General features: G+C 43.8%; 3 protein-coding genes across 3 annotated transcripts; 2 read left to right on the top strand and 1 right to left on the bottom strand.

Annotated features, from left to right (window-relative positions):
- The first annotated feature begins 433 nt into the window (after positions 1-433).
- On the top strand, positions 434-1,935 carry LOC121981063 (protein JINGUBANG-like). Its single transcript, XM_042533406.1, has one exon. It carries the CDS (start codon positions 619-621, stop codon positions 1,864-1,866), a length of 1,248 nt encoding a protein of 415 aa, XP_042389340.1. The 5' UTR covers positions 434-618; the 3' UTR covers positions 1,867-1,935.
- A 75-nt stretch (positions 1,936-2,010) lies between these two features.
- LOC121981062 (hexokinase-3-like) lies at positions 2,011-7,210 on the bottom strand. Its single transcript, XM_042533405.1, has 9 exons — positions 6,789-7,210; positions 4,898-5,048; positions 4,636-4,818; positions 3,644-3,718; positions 3,359-3,514; positions 3,146-3,244; positions 2,955-3,082; positions 2,538-2,619; positions 2,011-2,452 (listed from the first exon to the last, which is right to left on the bottom strand). Exons 1-9 carry the CDS (start codon positions 7,058-7,060, stop codon positions 2,096-2,098), a joined length of 1,503 nt encoding a protein of 500 aa, XP_042389339.1. The 5' UTR covers positions 7,061-7,210; the 3' UTR covers positions 2,011-2,095.
- A 14,208-nt stretch (positions 7,211-21,418) lies between these two features.
- Positions 21,419-23,149, top strand: LOC121981061. Its single transcript, XM_042533404.1, has 4 exons — positions 21,419-21,772; positions 21,857-21,910; positions 22,029-22,088; positions 22,857-23,149. The coding sequence occupies exons 1-4, from the start codon at positions 21,479-21,481 to the stop codon at positions 22,989-22,991; spliced, it is 543 nt and encodes a 180-aa protein (XP_042389338.1). The 5' UTR covers positions 21,419-21,478; the 3' UTR covers positions 22,992-23,149.

Below are 23,149 nucleotides of genomic sequence, written 5' to 3'. Positions count from 1 at the left end.
AGCACCAAGATGTTTCTGCAAAGTATATCATTCTCCCTTGTGGTTCCTTTTTCCCTGTCCATTACAATATTGTATAACCGACATAAGTCTTTTCGCCTAACTTGTGTATCCTCCTCAGGTGGCCCGACTCTAATGCCATACAAAGTAAGTTTGGCATAAAGATGATGTGCATTCTTTTTGCCAAAACCATTAGCGGATCGAACATACGATCGAGCTCAGTGAGCCAAACCATTTGGATCATAAACAAGTTTTGCTAAGGTTGTTAAGATGAGCAAGTAAAAGAATATTTCTAAAGAAGAGGGAGAACTCAAAAGGGGCCCTTAAACAGGGGAAGAAGGAAAGCTTTCCAAGAAAAAAGTAGCCGTTGGAGCTACCCTCGGTCGCTCTCTACCATTTAAAATTGCACCCACCGTCTCCTATGATTAATGCTTAAGACTCTTTTTCTATGGCTATGCCTACTTTGATCAAATAATTAAGGCATAAAGCACCAATAAATTACTTTAAGGAATAGATTTATCCACCGAATGTGTGTTTTTTTTTTTTAATAATCTTCAATCAAATCCAATTCTGCTCCTTATATTTGATCCTCCTCTCTACTTTAAGGAATAAGCTCAGTCCATGGCGGAGTTGGAGTACGTAGCTTCGACGCCGTTACTGGGAAAATGGAGCGGCAGCAGCAGCAGTAGCAGAAGCAGTAGCGACGACGCCGGAAGTGGCACGGACTCGAACCGAGCCCCGGAAGCATTGGAGACGAAGAAATCCGGCGGCGGAGGTGGAGGCGGAGGCGGAGGCGGAGGCAGACACAAGTCGCTGGCCGTGCTCACCGGCCACTCCGGATCCGTACACTGCATGGCCGTCTGCGGAGAGTACGTTCTCAGCGCCTCCGACGGGCGTGACATCGTGGCGTGGCGGCAGCCCGACCTCCGCCGCTTCGCCCGGTTCGGCCACGGAGGAGGAGGCAGCGTCAAGGCACTGGCGGCCGTCGGAGGCCGCGTTTTCTCCGCCCACCAGGACGGCCGCATCCGTGTGTGGCAGGTCTGCGGCTCCGAGAACGCCTTCCGGCTGGCCGCGACACTTCCCACGGCCAGGGACAGAATCGGGAAGATCCTGATGCAGGGGAGCTACGTGCAGACCCGGCGACACCACCGCAAGCTCTGGATCGAGCACGCCGACAGCATCTCCTGCCTCGCCGTCGACGGCGGCGCCGTCTACTCCGGCTCCTGGGACAAGACTCTAAAGGTCTGGCGACTCTCTGACCTCAAGTGCATCGAGTCCATCAAGGCGCACGACGACGCCGTGAACGCGCTGGCGGCGGCCGGGGGCGCCGTCTTCTCGGCCTCCGCCGACGGCAAGATCAAGATCTGGGCGCGCTCGCCTCGCGCTCTCAATCACTCCTTGAAGGCCGTCCTGGAGGCGGCGGGGGCGCGTAAGGGTGCCGCCGTGTCGTGGAACGCAGTGGTGGCGGCGGCGGGCGGTCGGGTGGCCTACGGCGGGTGCTCCGACGGGAGGGTGGTGGGATGGGAGGAGGATGAGGAAGGCACGTGGAGGGTGGCCTGCGAGGTGAGGGCGCACGAGATGAGCGTGCTGTGTTTGAGCATTTGCTGCAAAGGCGAGGTGCTGTGTAGTGGGTCGGCCGACAAGAGCATTGGGTTGTGGAGGACGAGGGCGGCAGCGGTCGGCACCGGCGCCGGCGGAATTTATAGAATTGGGGTGGTAAGAGGGCATGAAGGTCCGGTGAAGTGCGTGCTGGCTTCGGGGTTCAGAGTTGGGGAAGGCTTCATGCTCTACAGTGGCGGGTTCGATAAGAGCTTGAGGGTGTGGTGGGTGGATGGAGCAAAAGAAGCCCAAGGAGAAGGAGATCTGTAGAATGGAAAGACTGTTGCTGTTTGTGAGATTCAATTGATTAATTGAGTGAATTTGATTGTTTGTTTTTTATATCAACTACAACGTAAGGTCAGGCTGAGACCGATGGCGACGGCAAAGGCATGTATGAACACTACACCATTTGTACAAGCTCTTCTTTATATGACTATGAAACAATTTCTTACATTTGCACAGCAAAAAAAAAAAAAAAATGAATTAAAAGTTCCAATATTCATCTTCGAGATGAATTCACAGCAGCCAGCAAAGCAGTGCCGATTCCTGATCCATCTTCAGAAATCCGAAGGACTATATTATGGGCAACCTCTTCGCCCAAGATTTCCGATATGGCTTCGTTAAGGTATTTCCGGAAGATCGGATAATGAATATAAAGGCCACTCTCGAATGCAATGACCTTTCTTCTTGATCTACCTTGGGTGGTGCTTCCGCTTGATGTTCTACCGTATCCATCTCGGCTTATTTTCTTCAGTATAGCAACTATCCCTGCTGCAACTAATCTGGCAGCTCTTCGGATCACAATATCACAGACTCTCGTGACCAGCATTCTTTCTTTCAAACAAGTACCGGATATCTGATGAGAGTCGGAGGGCTATTAAGAAATTGTAGTAGAATCACAAAGATGATGGTGAGGGATAAGTTCAAAGAGTTTTGTGTACCTGGAAACTTTCTTGAAGGATCTTTCCGACTTCTCGTAGGTCCACAGAGTTATCCTTGTGCATGACAACCATCAAAGATGTCCTGAATCAGGGAATTTCTGTATTTGTCATTTCAGATCAAATGAAAGAAACAAAGGAAATTAGATCTTTATAAGGGAACTAATCATATTGTGCAATGTTTGTGATGATTGTTTTACAGGATTGGAGAGTGGAAACTTTGAATTGGTATTCTGATTTCCTATAGTTTCAAATTCTTTGGTTTGGAAGTGACATGCTGGCTATGCTAAGAGTCGAGTGTCAAACTTAAACATAGTTTCTCAAACAAGTTTAAGAATTTCTTCAATTAAAGTAAAAAAATGATGGAGGATGCACGATAGACAGACATACAAAATGGGATCTTGACTACAGATTGCATACCTTAAGGTAAATGGTACTGATAGTTGATGAGTAGAATCTCTGAAAATACTCAGTTCGTTTGCAGTTCTATGAAGAACTCTTCGAACAATTTCACCCAAGTACATTTCCGAAATCAGTTTTGAGAAACTCTGAAAGACAGCGACCCAGTCAAATATGATTCAACAGAAGTGAATGATGCTCAAGAAACCTACTTTGTCGTTTCGCCTTGTATTTTCATCCTTCAAAGCAATATCGTAAGTGGTTCTAGGTAGATGTGCTGACCAGAAATTTCCCCATTCCATGTTGACAACCTAATCAATCAAGAAAAATGGAAATATAAGCAGCAGAAAAGATATACACTGAATTGTGCAAAAATCAAACAAGCCAAACAAAGCATGTGCCTCAATATAAACAAAAGAAGTTACCATGTCTCCAGAGTTTGTGCGAAGACCTTGACACTTAATAATTGCATCCATTCGCTCAATATAGCATGCATTGGTGTCAGTTCCAATTATCACTGCGGCTACAGTGTCTTTATCGTGATAATGACCAAGAGCTAATGCTCCCATAGGATCATTCGCCTGGATTGAAAGAGAAGGAATGGCAAGCCCATATAAATTACAGATAATACACTTCTCTAGACATGCATTGCTGAATGTGCACATAATCCAGTGGACACTAGCAGCAAATAAAGACTTCTGAAAACGTACCAATGCAGCTACACTCATGTTCAATCCATTCCTTGCCATGGCTTCCTCTAAACATTGTGAAACATCTTCTCCGACCTAAATTACATTAGGTCTGTCAGTTATCTTATGAACAAAGGCTCTCAAAGAAAACATGGTGTAAAATGATTCTGAGCTCCTAATGATTCTACTCCATGCAAACCAGAAGAATTATAATCCACTAAACCTTATTTATTATTGAAACTTGACTTTTTGAACAACTTATTTGAGTTCCATAAATGATTGATGAAATGATTATTTTTGACAAGCATGAGATCTTACAGTAAACATTTATGCAATAGATCATGATTTAATATATAAGCATTTGAAATGATAGCTAAAGAGCTAACAATATCATGTATAACTCCAAAAAATTTAAGCCGATGATTTACATGGTCAGCGTGCGTAGCACTTAAATAGCACTAGTTGACAGCGATGTACTGCAATCATAGTTGAAACTAAACTTAACAAATACCATATAATCACATATAATTTATTAGTCACCACATCAAATATCTTTAAACAATTAAGTCAAGGCCCCGATTTGCATTTATAAAACCAATTACTAGTCAGTTCTAAGGCACTATATATAACCTATTAGTGCATATCCTAATTATTTGCAAGTTGCCACATGTTGCCTTTAAACATTTATCAATGACTTGCCTTGGAAAACAATCTGTACACTCCATAATTGCTTGTTATAGTTTGTTCTCGGTCATGTTTTTGTTCTTGCAATCATGTTCTAGGAGAAAAATATCACTCCCAAGATATGAATATCAAATATGGAATAATAAAATTACCAACTTAGAAATTGGGATCATATAAATGAACACTCATTAATGAAAAAATCATTCAAGAATAGAAAAGGCCGCTATATTAAATTAGTTACAAGGACTAAAGAATGTTTGTAGATTGAAAGTTCTTAAATAATGAATTATTAAGAATCAAAACACATTCTTGATAAAAATTTAACTTACAACATCTCCAACAGCAAATCCTTTTGCCCAGTTAATAAGAGCGCCGGAAGAATAAGACAATTGTTTAATTGGACAAGGAAATGCAAACCCGAGTCTCATCCTTAAATTAGGCATTTGCTCAAAATCATTGTCGTCTCTTTCAACAGATTCTTTTAATGCCAAAACAATGAAATCAAAAAAGTCCTGCATAGATACAAGATAAAGTCAAATTTATAGTATTCAGAATAAGGAAAGAAATGTTCGAAAGAGAAGTTAGAATTACCTCTCTTGTACTGGTCAACAATTCCACTGGAATCTTTTTCTCCTCAACTTTATAGTTGAAGGTCTTAGAACCTCTGATGCCCAGTTCAACTCTTACAACTCTGCAACTCGTTGCATCTAAATGAAGAGTATAGTATATTCCATCTTCAGTTCTGTTTAAAACGGGTCATTATTAGTTGCAAATTATTTGCAAATGAGTACCAAAAATTTCCATTTTAAAAGGAGAAAAAGTACAAGTCATAACAAATACAACAAGAAATACTGGAAGATTATGTGGCTAATCAGTCTTAAATTGCTAACACATATAATGGGTACGGTGCCAAAGAAATATGCATTACCCATATCCATATTCATCTAAGACACCCGATGCCCTTGTCAATTGGAGTGTCATAGCCATGGGTATCTTTGTTCTACCCATACCCATCCCATAATTTGATGATGAGTGCACATCAAACAAATGGGTCAGGTAGCCACTCTAATAGCAACAAAGAAAATTAAAAGTGAATATAATTAATCGACACTGGTGTAGGTTGTATAAAGTTCAATGAAGGAAAAGGAGGTGGAAAATGAGAAAAGGCCTAATCATTCCTTCTACTTGTTATCTTGTGTTTTCTTCCATAACCAATGAATCTGGCATACCAACATCAAGAAAATTACCAGTAATCATATGCTCCTACTCATCCATTTCTAATGGGTATTACCAGTAATCATATCTCTAGTATTTTAATGGGTATAACTATTTGAAAATGTCATTTCATCCATTTCTAATATAGAAAAATATCAGAGTTAATGTTTTTGAGTCCTCTTAAAGTGGAAAAAAATTGTCTTATTCACATATTATATCAAGAACAATTATCATTATCACCTGTTTATATTCTTATTTATTTTTGTCCTATCATCCTTTTAGATCAGCCACTTGAGCACGTACCCATGCTCGTGTCAATCAATACTAAGTAAAACTAGAACTGAGGAATAAGATTAACTAAGGCAATTGACCAACATTCTAAAAGTAGGAAACCATAAGTATGTCAAAATAACTCCTACAATGAAATTGGTAAAGATACTCAAAACTCCAGAAACATTTAGAAGGAAATAGTAATGTACTAGTCTCTGCCTCATTCTTTTCAGAAGATTAAGCATACACAACACCAAAAGCAATTACTGAAAGATTTATGTTTCTCATGGTAACAAGAACCATGCCCAATCTTTATAGAGCCCAAATCTAATTCAGAACATCAATGCATTGCAAAGGAAATAGAAATTATAGTAAAATAGTAAATAGTGATGTCTGAAAAGGCATTAGAAGCATATATAGCAAATTATTTCAAAAGAGCAAACATCATAATCAATGGTATTGCATACTTCTCTACACGTACAGAACACTAACTTTCTCCACAGCTGTATGGCATACTATAACATCAAAGACAAATATAATTCAAGCACATCTACCAACACACAGATTAAACTAGCATCTGTCCAAAAAAAAATGATTAATCAGGTTGGGTAACGTCAAGCCTGGTAACTGGTCCGACCCTACGGAAGTTTTCCACTGGCCACCAGGATAAATCAGGAAGCGCTACAGGCAGCCAAAAGCCCAACATCCTTTAGTTGCATGTCCCATTTGGAGAAAAATGCCTACAAATTCACCATAGCTGGGACTCGAATCACGGGTACCTAGGTGACAACCTAGATACCCTACCGCTGCACCATAACCCGGGGGCAAACTAGCATCTATCAAAGAATATATTCAAAGAATACCGTCCCACATTCTTCAAGGTCTTACTGAACCTCATATTGCTATTTCCCGCAAAAGAAAAGCAAAGCAAAGAAAAACTGCAGAAGCGAAGACGGGCCGCGGGAAGATAGGGGGAAGCAGACGCGGTTAAGATTACCCATCGGGGAGGACATCGACGAAGGTGGGTAGCATCTTGAGCTTGCTTCCCCCGTTAGTGGCCAGCCCCGCGTACATCTCCACGACCATGCCGTCCACCAACTGTCGCAGCCTACCGACCGGGGTGGCGCAACCCTCCTCGAATCCCTCCACCATCGCCACCGCCTTCCCCCAACGCCACCAACTCCTCACCCTCCGTCCCACCAGCGCCGCCGCGATCGCACAAGTCACAACGGCGCACCCAACGGCCACCCCCAACTCGACCCTCCCCATCCGGATGGAATATTCTGCAATTCCGTGCTATGTCTGGCCAACGGCCGACAGAATCAGCGTCTATCGGAGCCTCGCCGGCGGGGAAGAGGAGGACGAGATTGGAAAAGGAATGGAACAGAGAAAGCGACCCGCTGCAATGAAACGGGAGAGTGGTGGAGGAAGGGGTTTATTTAAGGGGCAATTTAGGCAGTTCAAGACCTGCCTATTTATTATTTATTTGTTTGTGTAATTTAAGAATAAAAGAATTTTACTTTGCCCCCCAAAGTATCTAATATTTCACTCTACTAATGCTTCGGTATCGATAATTTAAACCCTATAATTTTTCAAATGTGTTGCAAAATTTCCCCTTCATCTAATTAAGATTACGAATGATTCAACCATTTATAAGAAAATTTATTATTTGACATAGTAAAAGTTTGTTTATATTCAGTAAACATGCATAAAGTCAGTAATAATCTTAAATAATTCATTAAATTAAATGAATAAAATTAAAATGATATATTTCTAACTTATTAATATTCATGAACCAACATTGTGAATAGTTCATAAATATTGTTAACGAGTATGATCCATAACAAACTTAAGATGCATAATAAGGTTAATTAAATAAATAATTTTAAATAATTTATTAAACTAAATAAATAAAATTAAACTCATATAAGTTCAATATGAACCAATATTATGAACTATAATAATATTAATGAACGATATTTTCTAATCATTTATGAATTATATTCACTAATAAACTATTATCAATTTTATGATAGAATAAAGCTTTCGTTATACTATATTAAAAAATAGATTGTTTATTTTTTAAAAAAAATATTTTCTCTTATAATGCAGTAATTAAGGGGAGCTCATTAAGTGTAGGTCAAACAATGGAGATAACAATCTATATAGAGATCAAAGTCAAGAAGGTCAACGACAAAGAATTATACGTTGAGGGGCCAAGTGGATCTCTCTAGTAGTGGTTGATCGGGCATGTATTTGCACGATCGACAAAGGGTCGGTCTGAGTAAAGCGCTCGTTCAGCCGAGATCATCAAACGATCATCACAAAACATAGGAGTGTGCGTATAACAGGAGCATTAGTCCGGTCGGGTGGAAATAAACTATCAAGACCTGTCGCCACACAGAGGAGCAACCGAGTCCGACCGAGCGGAGGAGTACTCAGCCGAGCGGCTATCCTACTCGACTGAGCAGATTGAACACTAACGTATCCTTCAGGGAGATAGCGCCGCTGACACAAGACATGATCAACGGGTGGATCGTACGACGGAAACTTCTACTGTCTTGTCATGGATATGTATGCCCTATTAAGGTATGGTGTCAAAGACACTTTCTTGACACATCATTTCAAAGGACAAATTAGAGAATGTACCTACGATCAATTGGAGAACGTGCCCATGTTGCGAGAGAAGTACGAACGTCGCACGCCATGGCACTATAAAAATAGAGTCTATACACCTACGAAATTACGCATTATTTACTATTAATGCCTATGTCTACTGTTGCTCCATTTTTTTTCCTCTTTTTGATGACTAACTTCAGCATCGAAGAACTAACGCAAAGGACCCCTTCCTTATTTTGACATTTACATTTCTTGTATTATAGAACAAAACAAAATTTACATCTAGACAATATGGAAACTACATCTTCAACTTGCCATCACATAATTTTCGGACAGTACATCTTAGTAATAAATTCTTTAGTCTAATTGAATTTTTATGCTCTTTTACATATAAATTTAGTTGATCGTTTCACTTATTGAAAATAATAGATATGAGACATTATTGTTTCAACATAGGCTTGACACACATCAATATGGACAGCGAACAACATTAATATCTAAAGTATTTATGAAAACAAATCTCAATAGACACTAATATTTTGGAGATCGATCTCTAATATGTATAAATTGACACACATCAATATGAACAATGAACAAGATTAATATCCAAAGCACTTATGAAAATAAATCTCAATTGATACTAATATTTTGGAGATCGATCTCTAAATGCAAATAAATCAGTTTTTTACTTAACCACAAATATAAGTTTATAAAATATCCATTTCACGTAGAGAAATTTTAAAATAATTAAATCATATATTTATTTCTGATTTTATCCTTATCAATCAACTAGTAGTTTATAGCAGTCGAATCGATTTGATTTTGTATCAAAACATCCGATTTTTAATTAAATCAGTCGAACTAATTTATTTTTTAAAAATAAAAATTAATTTTAGATCAAATTGGTTGATAGACTAAACGACCTCGGATTGATATAAACTAGTTTCTATGTGTTCGTCTATCTCTCTTGATTATATTCATGTCCTTAAATGTCAATTTGACATTTGGTACATCAGTCATTTTTACTTAAAATTGACTGATGTACTAAATGATCTCAAATTGACATAAAACTAGTTCCTATGTAGTCCTCTACCTCTCTTGATTATATTTATACCCTCAATCATCAATTTGATAGGCAAAATCAGCTAACGTACCAAATGATCTCAGAGACTCGGATTGATATAAAATTAGTTCTTATGTGTTTCTCTACCTCTCCTTATTATATCTATGTCCTCAAACGTCGATTTGACTCAATATATTGAGAGTAATAATTTTTTGAACACGAATATATTTAAAAATTTAAATTCATGTTTAAAAAATCATTACTCTCAATACATTTGGTCAAATTAAAGTTTGAGGGCAATAATATAATCAAGATAGGTAGACGAATATATAAGAACTTGTTTAATGTCAATCCGAGGTCATTTGGTTAAACAGTCGGTTTACCTCGGATTGACATGAAACAAGTTCTTATATATTCGTTTACCTATCCTGATTATATCCATGCCTCAAACTTTAATTTGACCCAATATATTGAGAGCAATGATTTTTTGAACATGAATATGTTTAAAAAATTTAATTCGTGTTTAAAAAATTATCATTTTCAATATATTAGGTCAAATTGATGTTTGAGGGTATGGATATAATTAACAGAAGTAGACTAACATATAAAAACTTGTTTCATGTGAATCCGAGATCATTTGATCCATCAGCCGATTTTGAACATGAATTGAATTTTTTAAAATATTTTTTAGTTCAAAAAATTATTGCTCTCAATATATTGGGTTAAATTGATGTTTGAGGCATGAATATAATTAGGAGAACTAGTTGAGCACATAGATTCTAGTTTCATGTCAATCCGAGGTCATTTGGTCCATTAGCCGATTTTGGGTAAAAACGGTTGATGAATTAAATAACCTCGGATTGACATGAAACTAGTTCCTATGTATTCGTCTACCTCTCCTAATTATATTCATGCCCTCGAATTTCAATTTAATGCAATATGATCCGGTGGTAGGGTGGCGCCCGCCCAGTAGAGGGTCAAGATGGTCAATGCCCCGGGAGTTCGTTCGATCGGGCGACCCTTCCTTCCCGATCGGCGCAAGGAATATCGATCCGGCACTATGACAGCTCAGTCAAATACCGATCTTCCGACGCTCAAAAAGCTCAAGCATGGAAGGACGAAGGTCGAGCGGTCGTCTCGTTCGGTTGAACAGTGGACGCAACCCCGACCAAGCAAGCACGGCTCTCTCGCTCAACAGGACGGAGCCGAGATAGCGGACCATTGGCCGAGCGGACTCTCCCGCTCGACCCAGCCACGATGTCACCCGGACAGTAAATTGGTCGAGCGGTTCTCCCACTCGGTCCGACCATGATGTCACCTAGATGACAGATTGGCTGAGCAGCTCTCCCGCTCAACCCAATAACGGACAAAAGGAGCATTTGACGATATCTTCCTAGGGACTAGTGTCACTGACAAGTGGCATGGTCAGACGGAGAATCGTACGGTAGAAACTTCCACTATCACATCAGGGATATGCTTGGGTTGTTAAGGTATGGCGTTAGACACGCTTTTCTGACACGTCCTTTCCAGGTATGCTTTGAGAAGCGTGCACATCTTGAGAAGCGTGCACGCGCCTCCCGGGAGCCCTATATAAGGACTCCCAGGCTTCGACGGAGGTATGTTCACTTCTACTATAGCTACAGTTATGTTGCTGCTCTTTTCTCTTTTCTACTTCATTCGCTTGCCGCCGGTGACTGACTTGAGCGTCGGAGGGTCATCGCCGGGGAACCCCCCCCCGGCTCGGCACTAACGACTTGTGGTCGTAGGCTTAGCTCGTTGGAGGTCCACGCCATCTTCAGTCTACATCTAGTCAACGTGAGCGTCATCTCTCCAGCGTCCATCGACTCGACTCTCATGATCAAATTTGGCGTCGTCTGCGGGAACTCACCTGAATCCGAGCCGAGAAGATGGAAGAAGTTGGATGTCTCCACACCGTGACGCTCACTCAAGAGGAGCTCAATGCGCTCATTCAAGTATGAGCAGCAAAAATAGTTTAGCAACAGCAGCAAAAGGCGCTAACCGATCGATTGACGCAACAAGCGACATCGACCTCGGGAGGTCGAGCGGCTCACGAAGACCGACTGGAGCAGCTTTCCATCTGGGGGCAGAATAAAATGCTGATCGGCACTCATGGAGAAGCTCCACCCGCGCCCATTCCATTTCACCGGGCATTATTTCAGACGCCCTCAGAGATCGCTCAGGCCAACCACGAAAGGGGCTCTTCCTAAGATGAAGCTCCCGTCCGAGACTCAAGAAAGGGTAAAGTGCCCCGAGCTGATCTATCTCCTGAGCGGATCAACCGACAATTCTCTGAGGTCATTTTGCAAGATCCACTGCCGAGGCACTATGCTCTCTTGGCGATCGGAGAGTATAACGGGTCGACTGACCTGGACGACCATCTCGATAAGTTCAATAATGTTGTTATTCTCCATCAATATACTGATGGAGTCAAGGGCCGAGTCTTCCTCACTACATTATCCGGCTCGGCACAACGTTAATTTCGGAGGTTGCCGGACGGATCGATTCAAAGTTTTAAGGACTTCCGAACGGCTTTCCTTCATCACTTCACGAGCAACAGACGCTATCAGAAAATAAGATTCAGCTTGTTCTCCATGAAGCAGGATCAGAGGGAGACCCTCAGAGCCTACATCCAACGCTTCAATCAGGTGGCGATGGATATTCCCTCGGTCTCGTCCGAGACCATGATGAATGTGTTCACGCAAGGGCTCGTGGACGGGGACTTCTTCTAGTCGCTCGTCAGGAAGCCACCTCGCGACTATGACCACATGTTGAAGAAGGTCAATGAGTATATTAACGTGAAAGAAGCCTAGGTGGCCAGAAGGAAGGAAGCGTCATCTGAACCATCGACACCGATCGAACGGAGGTCGTCGATCAACCATCAACTGCCAAGAGGGCCACGAGCTGAAGGAACACGACCACACCAGGAACCAAGGCCACACGTCATTCAACATGTGACCTCCGAGCGGCCAAAACCAAAGGGAAATGTATGGACTCCTATGTTCTGCTCTTTTCATCAATCAGCCACCCACAACACCCGTGACTGTCGCGGGTTTGCCCCGGTCGCACAACCAACGCTAAGAAGCTACCGACGTCGATCGCCTTCACTCGACCAACGACACGGACATCAGAGAGCTGGATGGCGTGAAGAGGGTCGGGAATCACCGCGGCAACATCGCAAGAGAAGCATCGATCCTGCACGAGCCTCTCATGAGCGGAGCCGACCAACCACTCGAGAGGAGGAGAATAGAAGCAATGCCACGCAGGGCAAGTTTAACATCATCGTCAGCGAACCGACCGGTGGAGACTCCAACCGGGCTCGGAAATCATACGCCCGACGGCTAGAGATGTACGCCATAGGCTGCAGCAAGGAGAAGGTGAGCGGCCCCGAGATCAGCTTCGGCCCCAGGGATCTTGAAGGAGTCGAAATATCGCATGATGACGCCCTCATTATCCAAGCGGTAATTGCAAACTATACCATTCACCGTGTATTCGTTGACACTGGCAGCTTGATCAACATCATCTTCAAAGGGTCGTTTGACTAACTCCAAATTGATCGAGGCGAGCTGCTGTCGATGACAACCCCACTGTACGGATTTACTGGCAATGAAGTCCAGCCAATCGACCAAATCAAGTTGGTCATATCACTTGGTGAGGAACCCCTCAGAAGGACGAGGACCACGAACTTTATCGTGGTAAACGCCCCCTCCGCCTACAACGTCATTCTGGGCCGACCGACCCTCAATGAATTCTGAGCGGTCGTCTCAACCTTCTGCCAGAAGATCAAGTTCCCGGTGGAAGATCGGGTAGGAGAGGTCAAGAACGATCAGTTGATCACTTGGCGATGCTACGTCAAAATGGTCAAATCAGAAGTCAAGTCCGCACGGAAGACGCCCCGACTAGAGGTTAGCGCTATAACTGAAAAACCTCGTAGACTAGTTTATGAGGAAAAGGACGAAGTGCAGATATATCCGGGTCGAGCAGTGACGTTAAACCCAACTCTCCACCAACGGTCGGGCAACGACCTTAAACTCCTGCCTTAGAAGACCATCGAGCAGCGACGTTAAATCCAAGTCTCAATCGACGGTCGAGCGACGACCTTAAACTCCTTCTTTAGAAGACCGTCGAGCGGCGACGTTAAACTCAGGTCTCCACCGACGGTCGAGCGGTGATCTTAAACTCCTGCCTTAGAAGACCGTCGAGCAGCGACGTTAAACCCAGGTCTTCACCGACGGTCGAGCGGCGACCTTAAATTCCTGCCTTAGAAGACCGTCGAGCGGCGACGTTAAACCCAGGTCTCCACCGACGATCGAGTGACGACCTTAAACCCTAGTCTATCCCAAATCGTCGAGCGACGACATTAAACTCAGGTCTTCACCGACGGTCGAGCGGTGACCTTAAATGCATGACTTCGTCAAATCGTCGAGCGATGACATTAAACCCCAGAGTGGAGCAGCGATTATAAACTTTAGAGTCGAGCGACGACTATAAACCCCAGGGTCGAGCGACAACCTTAAACCTAGGAGGTATGACCCTAGCGAATTTATCAATAATGAAAATGCGGTCATAGAGCCCGTTTGGGACTATACAGTCAGATACTTGCGAAAAGGCAAGCAAACATATGAAGAAAAACCACAAAAGGACTTCATTGATAACAAGTCAAACACTGCCAAACGGCAGGAATACATTCAAAACCCACGGAATCTCTCCTCACTTGATGGGCTCAAAAATCTCATCATGTATAGAATTGAGAAGCTGGACGCGGTCAACGACGACGTTGGTCAGAGTTTCGCGAAGGTGGCTATTCTCCTTCAGCTGGCTGAACATCGCACCAATGGCCAGCTCAAACGATTGGATGATCCGGTTAGCCACCTTTTCCAGGAGGGGTCCGAACGGAGGTATTCCTACCTCAGGACCGCGAAGCGACCCGGGGTCAGCCTCCTGGTAAACCTTCAGGGCTGAGCAGGAAGCCTCCAGAGCATCCTCTAGGGCCTTCACTTTTCCCTGAAGGTCAGTCTCCAAAGCCAAACGACTTTCCCGCTCAGCGGCTAAAAGGTCCTCCGCCTTTTTAAGCTTCTCAGACAAGTTTCGGGCTTCCTGATACTTCAAGTCCAAGTCAGCAACAACTCGATTTTTTCTAGTTGTAGCCAACTCAATCTTCTGGTCGTACGTCTTTATTTGCGCTTCGAGCCTACCCAACATAGTCTCCTGGCCGGAGGACTTCAGCCGCTCGGCCTCCAGCAGTTTGTTGGCCTTCTCCAGATCGACCTTCAATTGGGCGATAGATGGCCCCTGGGAAGAAGATGCTCCGCCGGAGATCTTCAGTTTCTTCAGCTTGTCCTCCACAAGGGCGAGCCGCTGACACACTGAGATGCTTTCCACCCAATACTGCCAGCAAACAAGACAAATGATTCACACTGACCGGAGGTAACTTTTGACTTACTGTTAGATACCTACCCTGGTGGACATTTCCATGTGGCTGTTGGAGAGCACCCCCGGAGGCGCCGTTGTCGCTCACGCCCTAGCTTCTTCCCAGATATGGGTGAGCCACCCGCGAAAGTAGACCTGATGCTCGGGGGTATTAGGTTGGTCGCTCGGCGCGAGTAAGTCATCGCTGGGCAAGCGCAGAATGGCAGTGATGGACCGTCACTCGCTCGGTGCCGATTGAGAAGAAGCCGCTGGGTCAGAGATATGTGCAGGCGGGACAGGGAGAACCGCGGACCGCATGATGCGCCGTCGAGCCAGAGGTAAAGTCGTGAGCGGCTGGGCAGCAATGGGATCCGGCGGGAGATCGTCCAAGGAAGGAGTCCAGTCGGAGGAAATGACTTCAACTATTTCAGGAGCGGCTGGAGATGGCCGCTCGGAAGCTTGCACGACCGAAATGGCGGAGTGGGAGGGCGTGTCCGTTCGGCGTCTCTTATGCCGAGTAAGTAGCACCTCATCACCCAAAGACCCCAAGCCCTCAGTATGGACAGCGGGTGGCAGTTCTGAGATCGGACGCGGGTCAGCTGACCCTTTTACACTGGGCGTCCGTTCGGCGGTCCCCTCTCCCACACTTGGGGTCTCCCCAAGTGTACCTTCCTGTGAGCCGATCGAGGTCAAGCCGAGCCTTTCCATCTCCTTTGTTGTAGTTGCTTCGATCTCAGCTTGCTTGACCTTCATAATACTGGTTGCTCGGGAGCGTATCATGATGTCGGTTGCGAAAGAAAGAAAGAACCAGTTAGACTCAAGAGGAAAAGGTCGAGAAATCTCTTACCTAAGCTGCTCGGGAGCTTCGTTCGGATCTGACTCAGCCCGAACATGTACATAATGCCTTCCGGCAGTAGCTTGTGGATGTTGAACTTTAGGTCGGCCAGCATGTTAGCTGTGTGGAGGTATTCTGGCCGGGTCTTGTACTTCTTCAAATCTGGTTGAGGTGGAAGCCCGACCTGCCATTTGGTCCAAAAGCTTGGTCATTCAGGGAGTTGCAGGTAGAAAAAATAGTCTTTTCAGTGTTTGTTTGAAATAAACATTTTATCAAAAAAGACCAGGCCAATCCGAGACTGGAAGAGGTAGGTGCCCAATTCAGACTGCTTAGGATAATAGAAGAAATGGAAGGCCTGAGGAGTTAAAGGAATACTGTGCACCTTAAACAAGACCACTATGTTGTATAGGAGGCGAAAGGAATTGGGGGTGAGCTGCGCTAAGGGGACTCGAAAATAGTTGCAAACTTCGGTGATGAAGGGATGGATGGGGAATCGAAAACCGACCATAAATTGGTCTCGGAAAAAACACACAGTGTCGGTCGACTGTTTATGGGGCCAGTTGGACGATGAGGCCAGAACGATTTCATGGTCAGCGGGAAGGTCAAAGGCATTTATGAGCTTCGCAGCGTCGCGCCGAGTCGAACCTGGTCTCCATAGTGGTATACCAAGGTCCGGGCGCAGGTTCGGACGACTGAGAAGAGCTCGCCATTGCCGGAAAGTAAGAACAGGTGGTTTGACGGAGAAGACGATCGGGAAAAACCAAGCAGACACGGGAAAAAGGAATGACTACGAACGCTACAAAGAAGCTGAGATTGCGAAAGATCGAAGAGCTTACGATGGGAGAGATCGCTAAAGGAGAAAGCTGAGGTTCACCGGAGCATTGGACATGAGCAGAATTGCCAAAGCACACGAAGAAGACGCTAACAATAGAACAGAAGTCGACACTGCGGCTTTATAAAGCTTGGCTCGGCCGACCAGAGTCGTCCGATCTAGGACACAAGAATCGGAGTGCACATCCAGCCGTAGAATTTGAACTGCCAAACATTACATCAGCAGCTGTCAACTCGGGTGTGCGGCGATTGCGGTGGTGACACATGGCGTCCTCCCACAGGACAACATTTAATGAGCGTCATCATTAAGTGTGGGTGTGTGCTGGCCTTAATAGGGATGATTTGCATGAATTTCGAGGAGATTCGGGCGACGCCAGCGTTGACTGCACGGGTCGCGCCCATCTGAAGACGTCGAAGGAGAAATTTCCCAAGTGTAAGTCCTCAGGGTGCCGAACGTCCTAGGAGATCAGCCCTACGTGGACCGATCGGGACACAACTAGCCCATTGGTCTATCGACCAATCGGTCACCAGACTACTTGTCCATTCAGTCGGACTTGCAACCTCTTTCGACTAGACTTGAGGGGGACGTACGTGATCCGGTGGTAGGGTGGAGTCAGCCCGATCGAAGGTCAAGATGGTCAACGCCCCGGGAGTTCATCCGATCGGGCGACCCTTCCTTCCTGATCAACGCAAGGAATACCCGATCTGGCACTACGATAGCTCAGCCAAATATCGAGCTTCCGACGCTCAAAAAGATCAAACATGGAAGGACGAAGGCTGAGAGGCCGTCACGTTCGGTTGAACAGTGGACGCAACCCCGACCAAGCAAGCACAGCTCCCTCGCTCGACAGGACGGAGCTGAGATAGCGGACCATTGGCCGAGCGGACTCTCCTGCTCGGCCCGGCCACGATGTCACCCGAACAGTAGACTGGTCGAGCGGTTCTCCCGCTCGGCCCGATCATGATGTCACCCGGACGACAGATTGGCTGAGCGACTCTCTCGCTCGACCCAATAACGAACAAAAGGAGCAATTGACGATATCTTCTTAGGGATCAGTGTCATTGACAGACGGCATGGTAGACAACGTGGTCAGACAGAGAATCGTACGGTGGAAGCTTCCATTGTCACGTCAGGGATATGCTCGGGTTGTTAAGGTATGACGTCAGACACGCTTTCCTGACACGTCCTTTCCAGATATGTTTTAAGAAGCGTGCATACCTTGAGAAGTGTGCACGCGCCTCCCGGGAACCCTATATAAAGACCCCCAAGCTTCGACGGAAGTATGTTCACTTCTACTATAGTTACAGTTACGTTACTGCTCTTTTCTCTTCTCTACTTCATTCACTTGCCGTGGTGACTGACTTGAGCATCGGAGGGCCATCGCAGGGAACCCCTCCCCGGCTCGGCACTAACGACTTGTGGTTGCAGGCTTAGCTCGTTGGAGGTCCATGTCATCTTCAGTCTACATCCAGTCAACATGAGTGTCATCTCCCCAGCGTCCGTCGACTCGACTCTCGGACAGGATCACAATATATTGAGAATAATAATTTGTTGAACACGGAAATATTTGAAACTACAATAACACATAGGGACTAGTTTCTATATGTTCGTCTGGTTTCTTTATTTGAAACTAGTTCCTATGTGTTCACCTAGTTTCAAATATTTTTATGTTCAACAAATTATTGCTCTCAATATATTGGGTTAAATTGAAGTTTGAGGGCATATATATAATTAGGAGAGGTAGATGAACCTATAGGAATTAGTTTCATGTCAATCTGAGGTCGTTTGATCCATCAGCCGTTTTTGCCTAAAACTGGCTAATGGACCAAATGACCTCGAATTGATATAAAACTAGATTCTATGTGTTCGACTAGTTCTTCTGATTATATTCATTCCCTCAAACATCAATTTAACCTAATATATTGTGAGTAATAGTTTTTTAAACTCAAACATATTTAAAAAATTTAATTCGTGTTCAAAACCAGCTGATGGACCACCTCGGATTGACATGAAATAAGTTTTTATATGTTCGTTAACTTCTCCTGATTATATTCATGCCTTAAAACATCAATTTGACCAAATATATTGAGAACAATGATTTTTTGAACATGAATTAAATTTTTTAAACATATTCGTGTTCAAAATATCGTTGTTCTCAATATATTAGGTTAAATTAAAGTTTGAGGGCATGGATATTGATCATGTCCAAAGGTGAGTCGACGGATGTTGGGGAGGTGACGCTCATGTTGGCTGGATGTCGAATGAAGACGCGGGCCTCTAACGAGATGAGCCTGCAATCACAAGTCGTTAGTGCCGAGCCAGGGAGGGGTTCCCCGGCGATGACCCTCTGACGCTCAAGTCAGTCACCGACAACAAACGAATGAACTAGAGAAGAAAGGAGCAGCAGCGTGACTGTAGCTACAATAGTAAAAACATACCTCCGATAAAACTTTGGAGCTTCTTATATAGAGCTCCCAGGAGGCGTGCACACGCTTCTTGAGACGTGCACACTTCCCAAAACATACCTGGAAAGGTCGTGTCAAAAAAGCGTGTCTAACGCCATACCTTAACAGCCCGAGCATATCCCTGACGTGACAATGGAAGCTTCCACCGTACGATTCTCTGTCTGACCACGTTGTCTACCATGCTGTCTGTCAATGACACTGATCCCTAAGAAGATATCACCAACTGCTCCCTTTATCTGTTATTGTGGCGAGCGGGAGAGCCGCTTGGCCAGTCTGTCGTCTGGACGATGCGACGGTCGGGTCGAGAGTCTGCTCGACCGATGAGCTGCTGTCGGATCCACCCCATCGGGCGAGGGAGTCTTGCCTGCCGGGTCGAGGCTGCGTCCACCGCGAAGCCGAGCGAGATGGTCGCTCGGCCGTCGTCTCTCCCTGCTTTGAGCTTTATGAGCATCGAAAACTCGGTGCCTGACCGAGCCATCGGAGTGTCGAACCGGCTACTTTTCCTACTGATTGGGGAGATAATTCGCGTTGACCACTTTGACCTCCTGCCGAGCGAGCCCCACCTAACCACTAGATCAGATATAATCAGGAGAGGTAGACGAACATATAAGAACTTGTTTCATATCAATCCGAGTCATTTGGTCCATTAGCCGATTTTAAGCAAAAATGGCTGATGGACCAAATGACTCGGATTGATATGAAACAAATTCTTATATGTTCATCTACATCTCTTGATTATATTCATACCCTCAAAGGTCAATTTGACTCAATATATTGAGAGCAATGATTTTTTGAATATGATATAATCAAAAGAGATAGAGGAGCACATAAGAATTAATTTTATGTAAATCTGAGATCATTTGGTACATCAGTCGATTTTAAGTAAAATCTGCTAATTTATCAAACGTCAAATTGACATTTGAGCGCATAGATATAATCAAGAGAGATGAACGAAAATATAGGAACTAGTTTCATATAGGTTATTTAGTCTATCAACCAATTTGATTTAAAATTATTTTTTATTAAAAAATAAATAAATTAGTTTGATTGATTTTTAAAATCAATTAACTGATTTGATTAAAAATAAAAGGTTTTATACTGAACTAAATCAATTCGACTGTTTCAAAATATCAGTTAATTAACAAGGATAAAATTAGAAATAGAAACGTAATTTAATCATTTTAAAATTTTTCTATATGAGTATTTTATAAACTTATATACATGGTTTCAGTTAAAAAGCTGCATATAAATTGTATTTCAAATTTGTATAAGTGAGCCAGAACTAAATACCGTTATTTGAATTAATAGGATGAAGTCTAAATATCTAGATTTTAAAAAATATTAAAAAGTGAGCAAGTCTACCCCATTAATTTTGGAGCCCAAATAGGAAAATTAATAGTATTAGGGGTTAATTTGAAAATTTTCTATTTTTATGCGTGTGCGTATTTCCGTGCCCACATTCCTTTTCCAATCCATTAAATGCCCATTTTGTCCCCAACATTCCACAAAATCACGGATGTGGACAGTTGCTGGCCTTTGACTTATGTCGGTCGTCGATCGACGGCGACCTCTCGCCACCTGCACTTTTCATCGTCACTGTTCCCGCCTAACTACCCGTTCGCCCTCCCTTTTCCACTTATTCACCAAATTACCATCGACTCCGGTTCACTAGACAAAAAATAGCCATTTATTTCGGAAAAATGGCCCATAAAATCCTCACTGCTTTCTCTATAAATTCATACAATTAGATACTCTCGTATTCACTTCGAAAGTATTCTTTATTCCCAATTCTATTTCATGAAAAAAAACATCAATTTATTCAAATCTATTTTCTGAAAAATTCCCGTAAACATTCATATCCTCGCAACAGACGGACGGACGGAGGCACGATCGTAATTCCCAAGAAAAGGCAAGGGTACAAGTGAGAAAAAAAATACGGCCACAGTTCGCGACGTAAAGCAACAAACGCGGTGGAACGACGATGGGGTTCCGCTGCGTCTCTGTCGTTGGCCCTCAGCCTAAACGCACCCAAAGTTTAACAGGGAAGGGCTCGGCGGGTCCCGAGAGAATGGATCGAATGGGCGAGGACTGGGTGAAAGGAGTTGGAGGTGGGTGTTAGGTGGGGAGTGGCCCCCGTACGAGACAGTTGTCTTCCGCTAATTCCAGCTCAGCGATCGGTCAGAGTGCGCAGTAGCCGTACGATCTCACTGCTTCGGCTCCCGATGCACGCAGACCACGCGAATGATTATATTATCATATATCATTAAATATGGGAAGCAAATTGCAGGGGGGAGGACCATATAGATCACGGCCCTATTTCACAACTGAACCAACCGGGTCCGGTCTGAACTGAACCGGCGGAGTCTATAATTCCGGTTCACAGCGACCGCCTTATCCAAATCTCACCGTTCTGTCATCCGACGGAAGTCTCCGCAGCGCGAAGACCATGGCGGCCATCTATCCTCTCTCCGCTTCCATATCTTCCCGGAGATCCCTCCCTGGCTTGTCTCTCCCCCTCAATCCGCTCTTTCCATTACTCCACCGGCGAAGCACTTCTCTGTCGTCGAAGCGGCTCACCGTCTCGAGGAAGTTCATCAGGGCCGTGGCCGAGGGGGAGGCAGCGAACCCGTTGGAAGACCCAGCTACTGACACAGTCGTGGCCGCAGCGATGGAGGAGGAAGAAGGAGCGACGGTCGCCGTCCCGGTCTCTCCTTCGGATCTCCTCACCATGTACTTCCAGGTTCGCCTTCTTTGATCTCGTTCCAAAAAAAAAAACATTTTGACTAGGGTTTTACGTGGGTTCCCCTTGTGTGCGGATGTGAAGGCCGAAGGAACGATGGATGAATCGGCGATTCCTGTCGTGAGCAAGGCATTACAGGTTGATTAACTAATTCAATAGTGGTCTCACAATAAGATAAATTGTACGATTTTTCTTTAAGATCTCTATGCTCTTTGAGTAGAAGTTTCGATTTTTTGCTCCCTTCCCTTTTTCTCAGGTATCGGAAGGAATCAGCGATGTGAGTGTTCGAGTAGATGAGGGCATTGCCACTGTTGAGGTACAAACATATTGATCCTTAGAATTCTTCTTACTTTGATGAAGTTAAATCAATTTAAATTTGAGTTTATGCATAGAATGTTTAGAATTAACCCATAAGCATTACTTGAGTCAAGGTTGGATATTCGAAGTTTTGCCAAAATGTTTAGCTAGTCTTGCAAAGCTCTGTGTGGTTCTGCTGTGGATCGTGCAGGCACAACCCAGTTGAAACTATGGCCAGTAAACTTGGGTCTGGGAAGTAAAGACAGATGTGTTAGGATGACTCAATTCAGATGGCTGAAACACCTTTTATGCTAACACTTAAGGCTTACACTTGATTTTCATTTTTTTGTCTCTCCCACCATTAATGAAGTAAGATTGGCTGAAAAACCTCTTACACTTCATGTAACCTATCTTTATTGGAAAACTATAAAGACCATTAACTGTAAGATTTTTACTAGTGAAAGATCGTATATGCATAACTTATTTTTCAAGAACATTAAGTTATGTCAGTCCTGTGGCAAAGGCTTATTGAGTAAAATTGTGAGTTTTTAGCTTGCAGAATCCTACACAATGCTGTTGACATTCGTTAAATGATTCAAATGCCTATTTGCATCCTATCATTTATGTTAAACGCCATTAAAGACAATAAAGGGAAATGGTGCTTAACCTTATTTTGCTGTCTTTTTGGTCAACTATTTCAAAGTTGAGTTCTGCTAAAAATATTATCAAAACTGATTTTGCACTAAGTTGATTCTTCTTTATGATCATTAATTTTCTTATTTTGCAGCTAACTAAACAGACAACAGTCCAGGCAACCGGAGTGGCTTCCAACTTAGTGGAGATTATTCAAGGAGCAGGCTTCAAGCTGCAAAGCTTAAATTTAAGTTTCGAGGATGAAGAGGATGCTGTTGCTGTCCGCTAATACACTGTTTTGGAGCATAACCCTGTAGTAAAACGATTTCAAGGTCTTTTAATCCTTTGGTCAAATCACAAAAAATATGTATAAAAACATATGATTTGATTCGCGGTGAAGAGCAAATGAATTCAATGGCTAATGTTTGATTATTAAATTTCACCAAA

The sequence above is a fragment of the Zingiber officinale genome, chromosome 5A (assembly GCF_018446385.1).
Source record: "Zingiber officinale cultivar Zhangliang chromosome 5A, Zo_v1.1, whole genome shotgun sequence".
Taxonomy (NCBI): domain Eukaryota; kingdom Viridiplantae; phylum Streptophyta; class Magnoliopsida; order Zingiberales; family Zingiberaceae; genus Zingiber; species Zingiber officinale.
This window is presented reverse-complemented; position numbering and strand designations above follow the sequence as displayed.

Coding starts and splice junctions, on each gene's coding strand:
- LOC121981063 (XM_042533406.1), top strand. CDS start 619: ATGGCGGAGTTGGAGTACGTAGCTTCGACGCCGTTACTGGGAAAATGG.
- LOC121981061 (XM_042533404.1), top strand. CDS start 21,479: ATGGCGGCCATCTATCCTCTCTCCGCTTCCATATCTTCCCGGAGATCC. Junction 21,773..21,856: donor TCCTCACCATGTACTTCCAG/GTTCGCCTTCTT, acceptor GCGGATGTGAAG/GCCGAAGGAACGATGGATGA. Junction 21,911..22,028: donor TCGTGAGCAAGGCATTACAG/GTTGATTAACTA, acceptor CCTTTTTCTCAG/GTATCGGAAGGAATCAGCGA.
- LOC121981062 (XM_042533405.1), bottom strand. CDS start 7,060: ATGGGGAGGGTCGAGTTGGGGGTGGCCGTTGGGTGCGCCGTTGTGACT. Junction 4,819..4,897: donor TGTTGACCAGTACAAGAGAG/GTAATTCTAACT, acceptor GTATCTATGCAG/GACTTTTTTGATTTCATTGT. Junction 3,515..3,643: donor ACATGAGTGTAGCTGCATTG/GTACGTTTTCAG, acceptor CTTTCAATCCAG/GCGAATGATCCTATGGGAGC.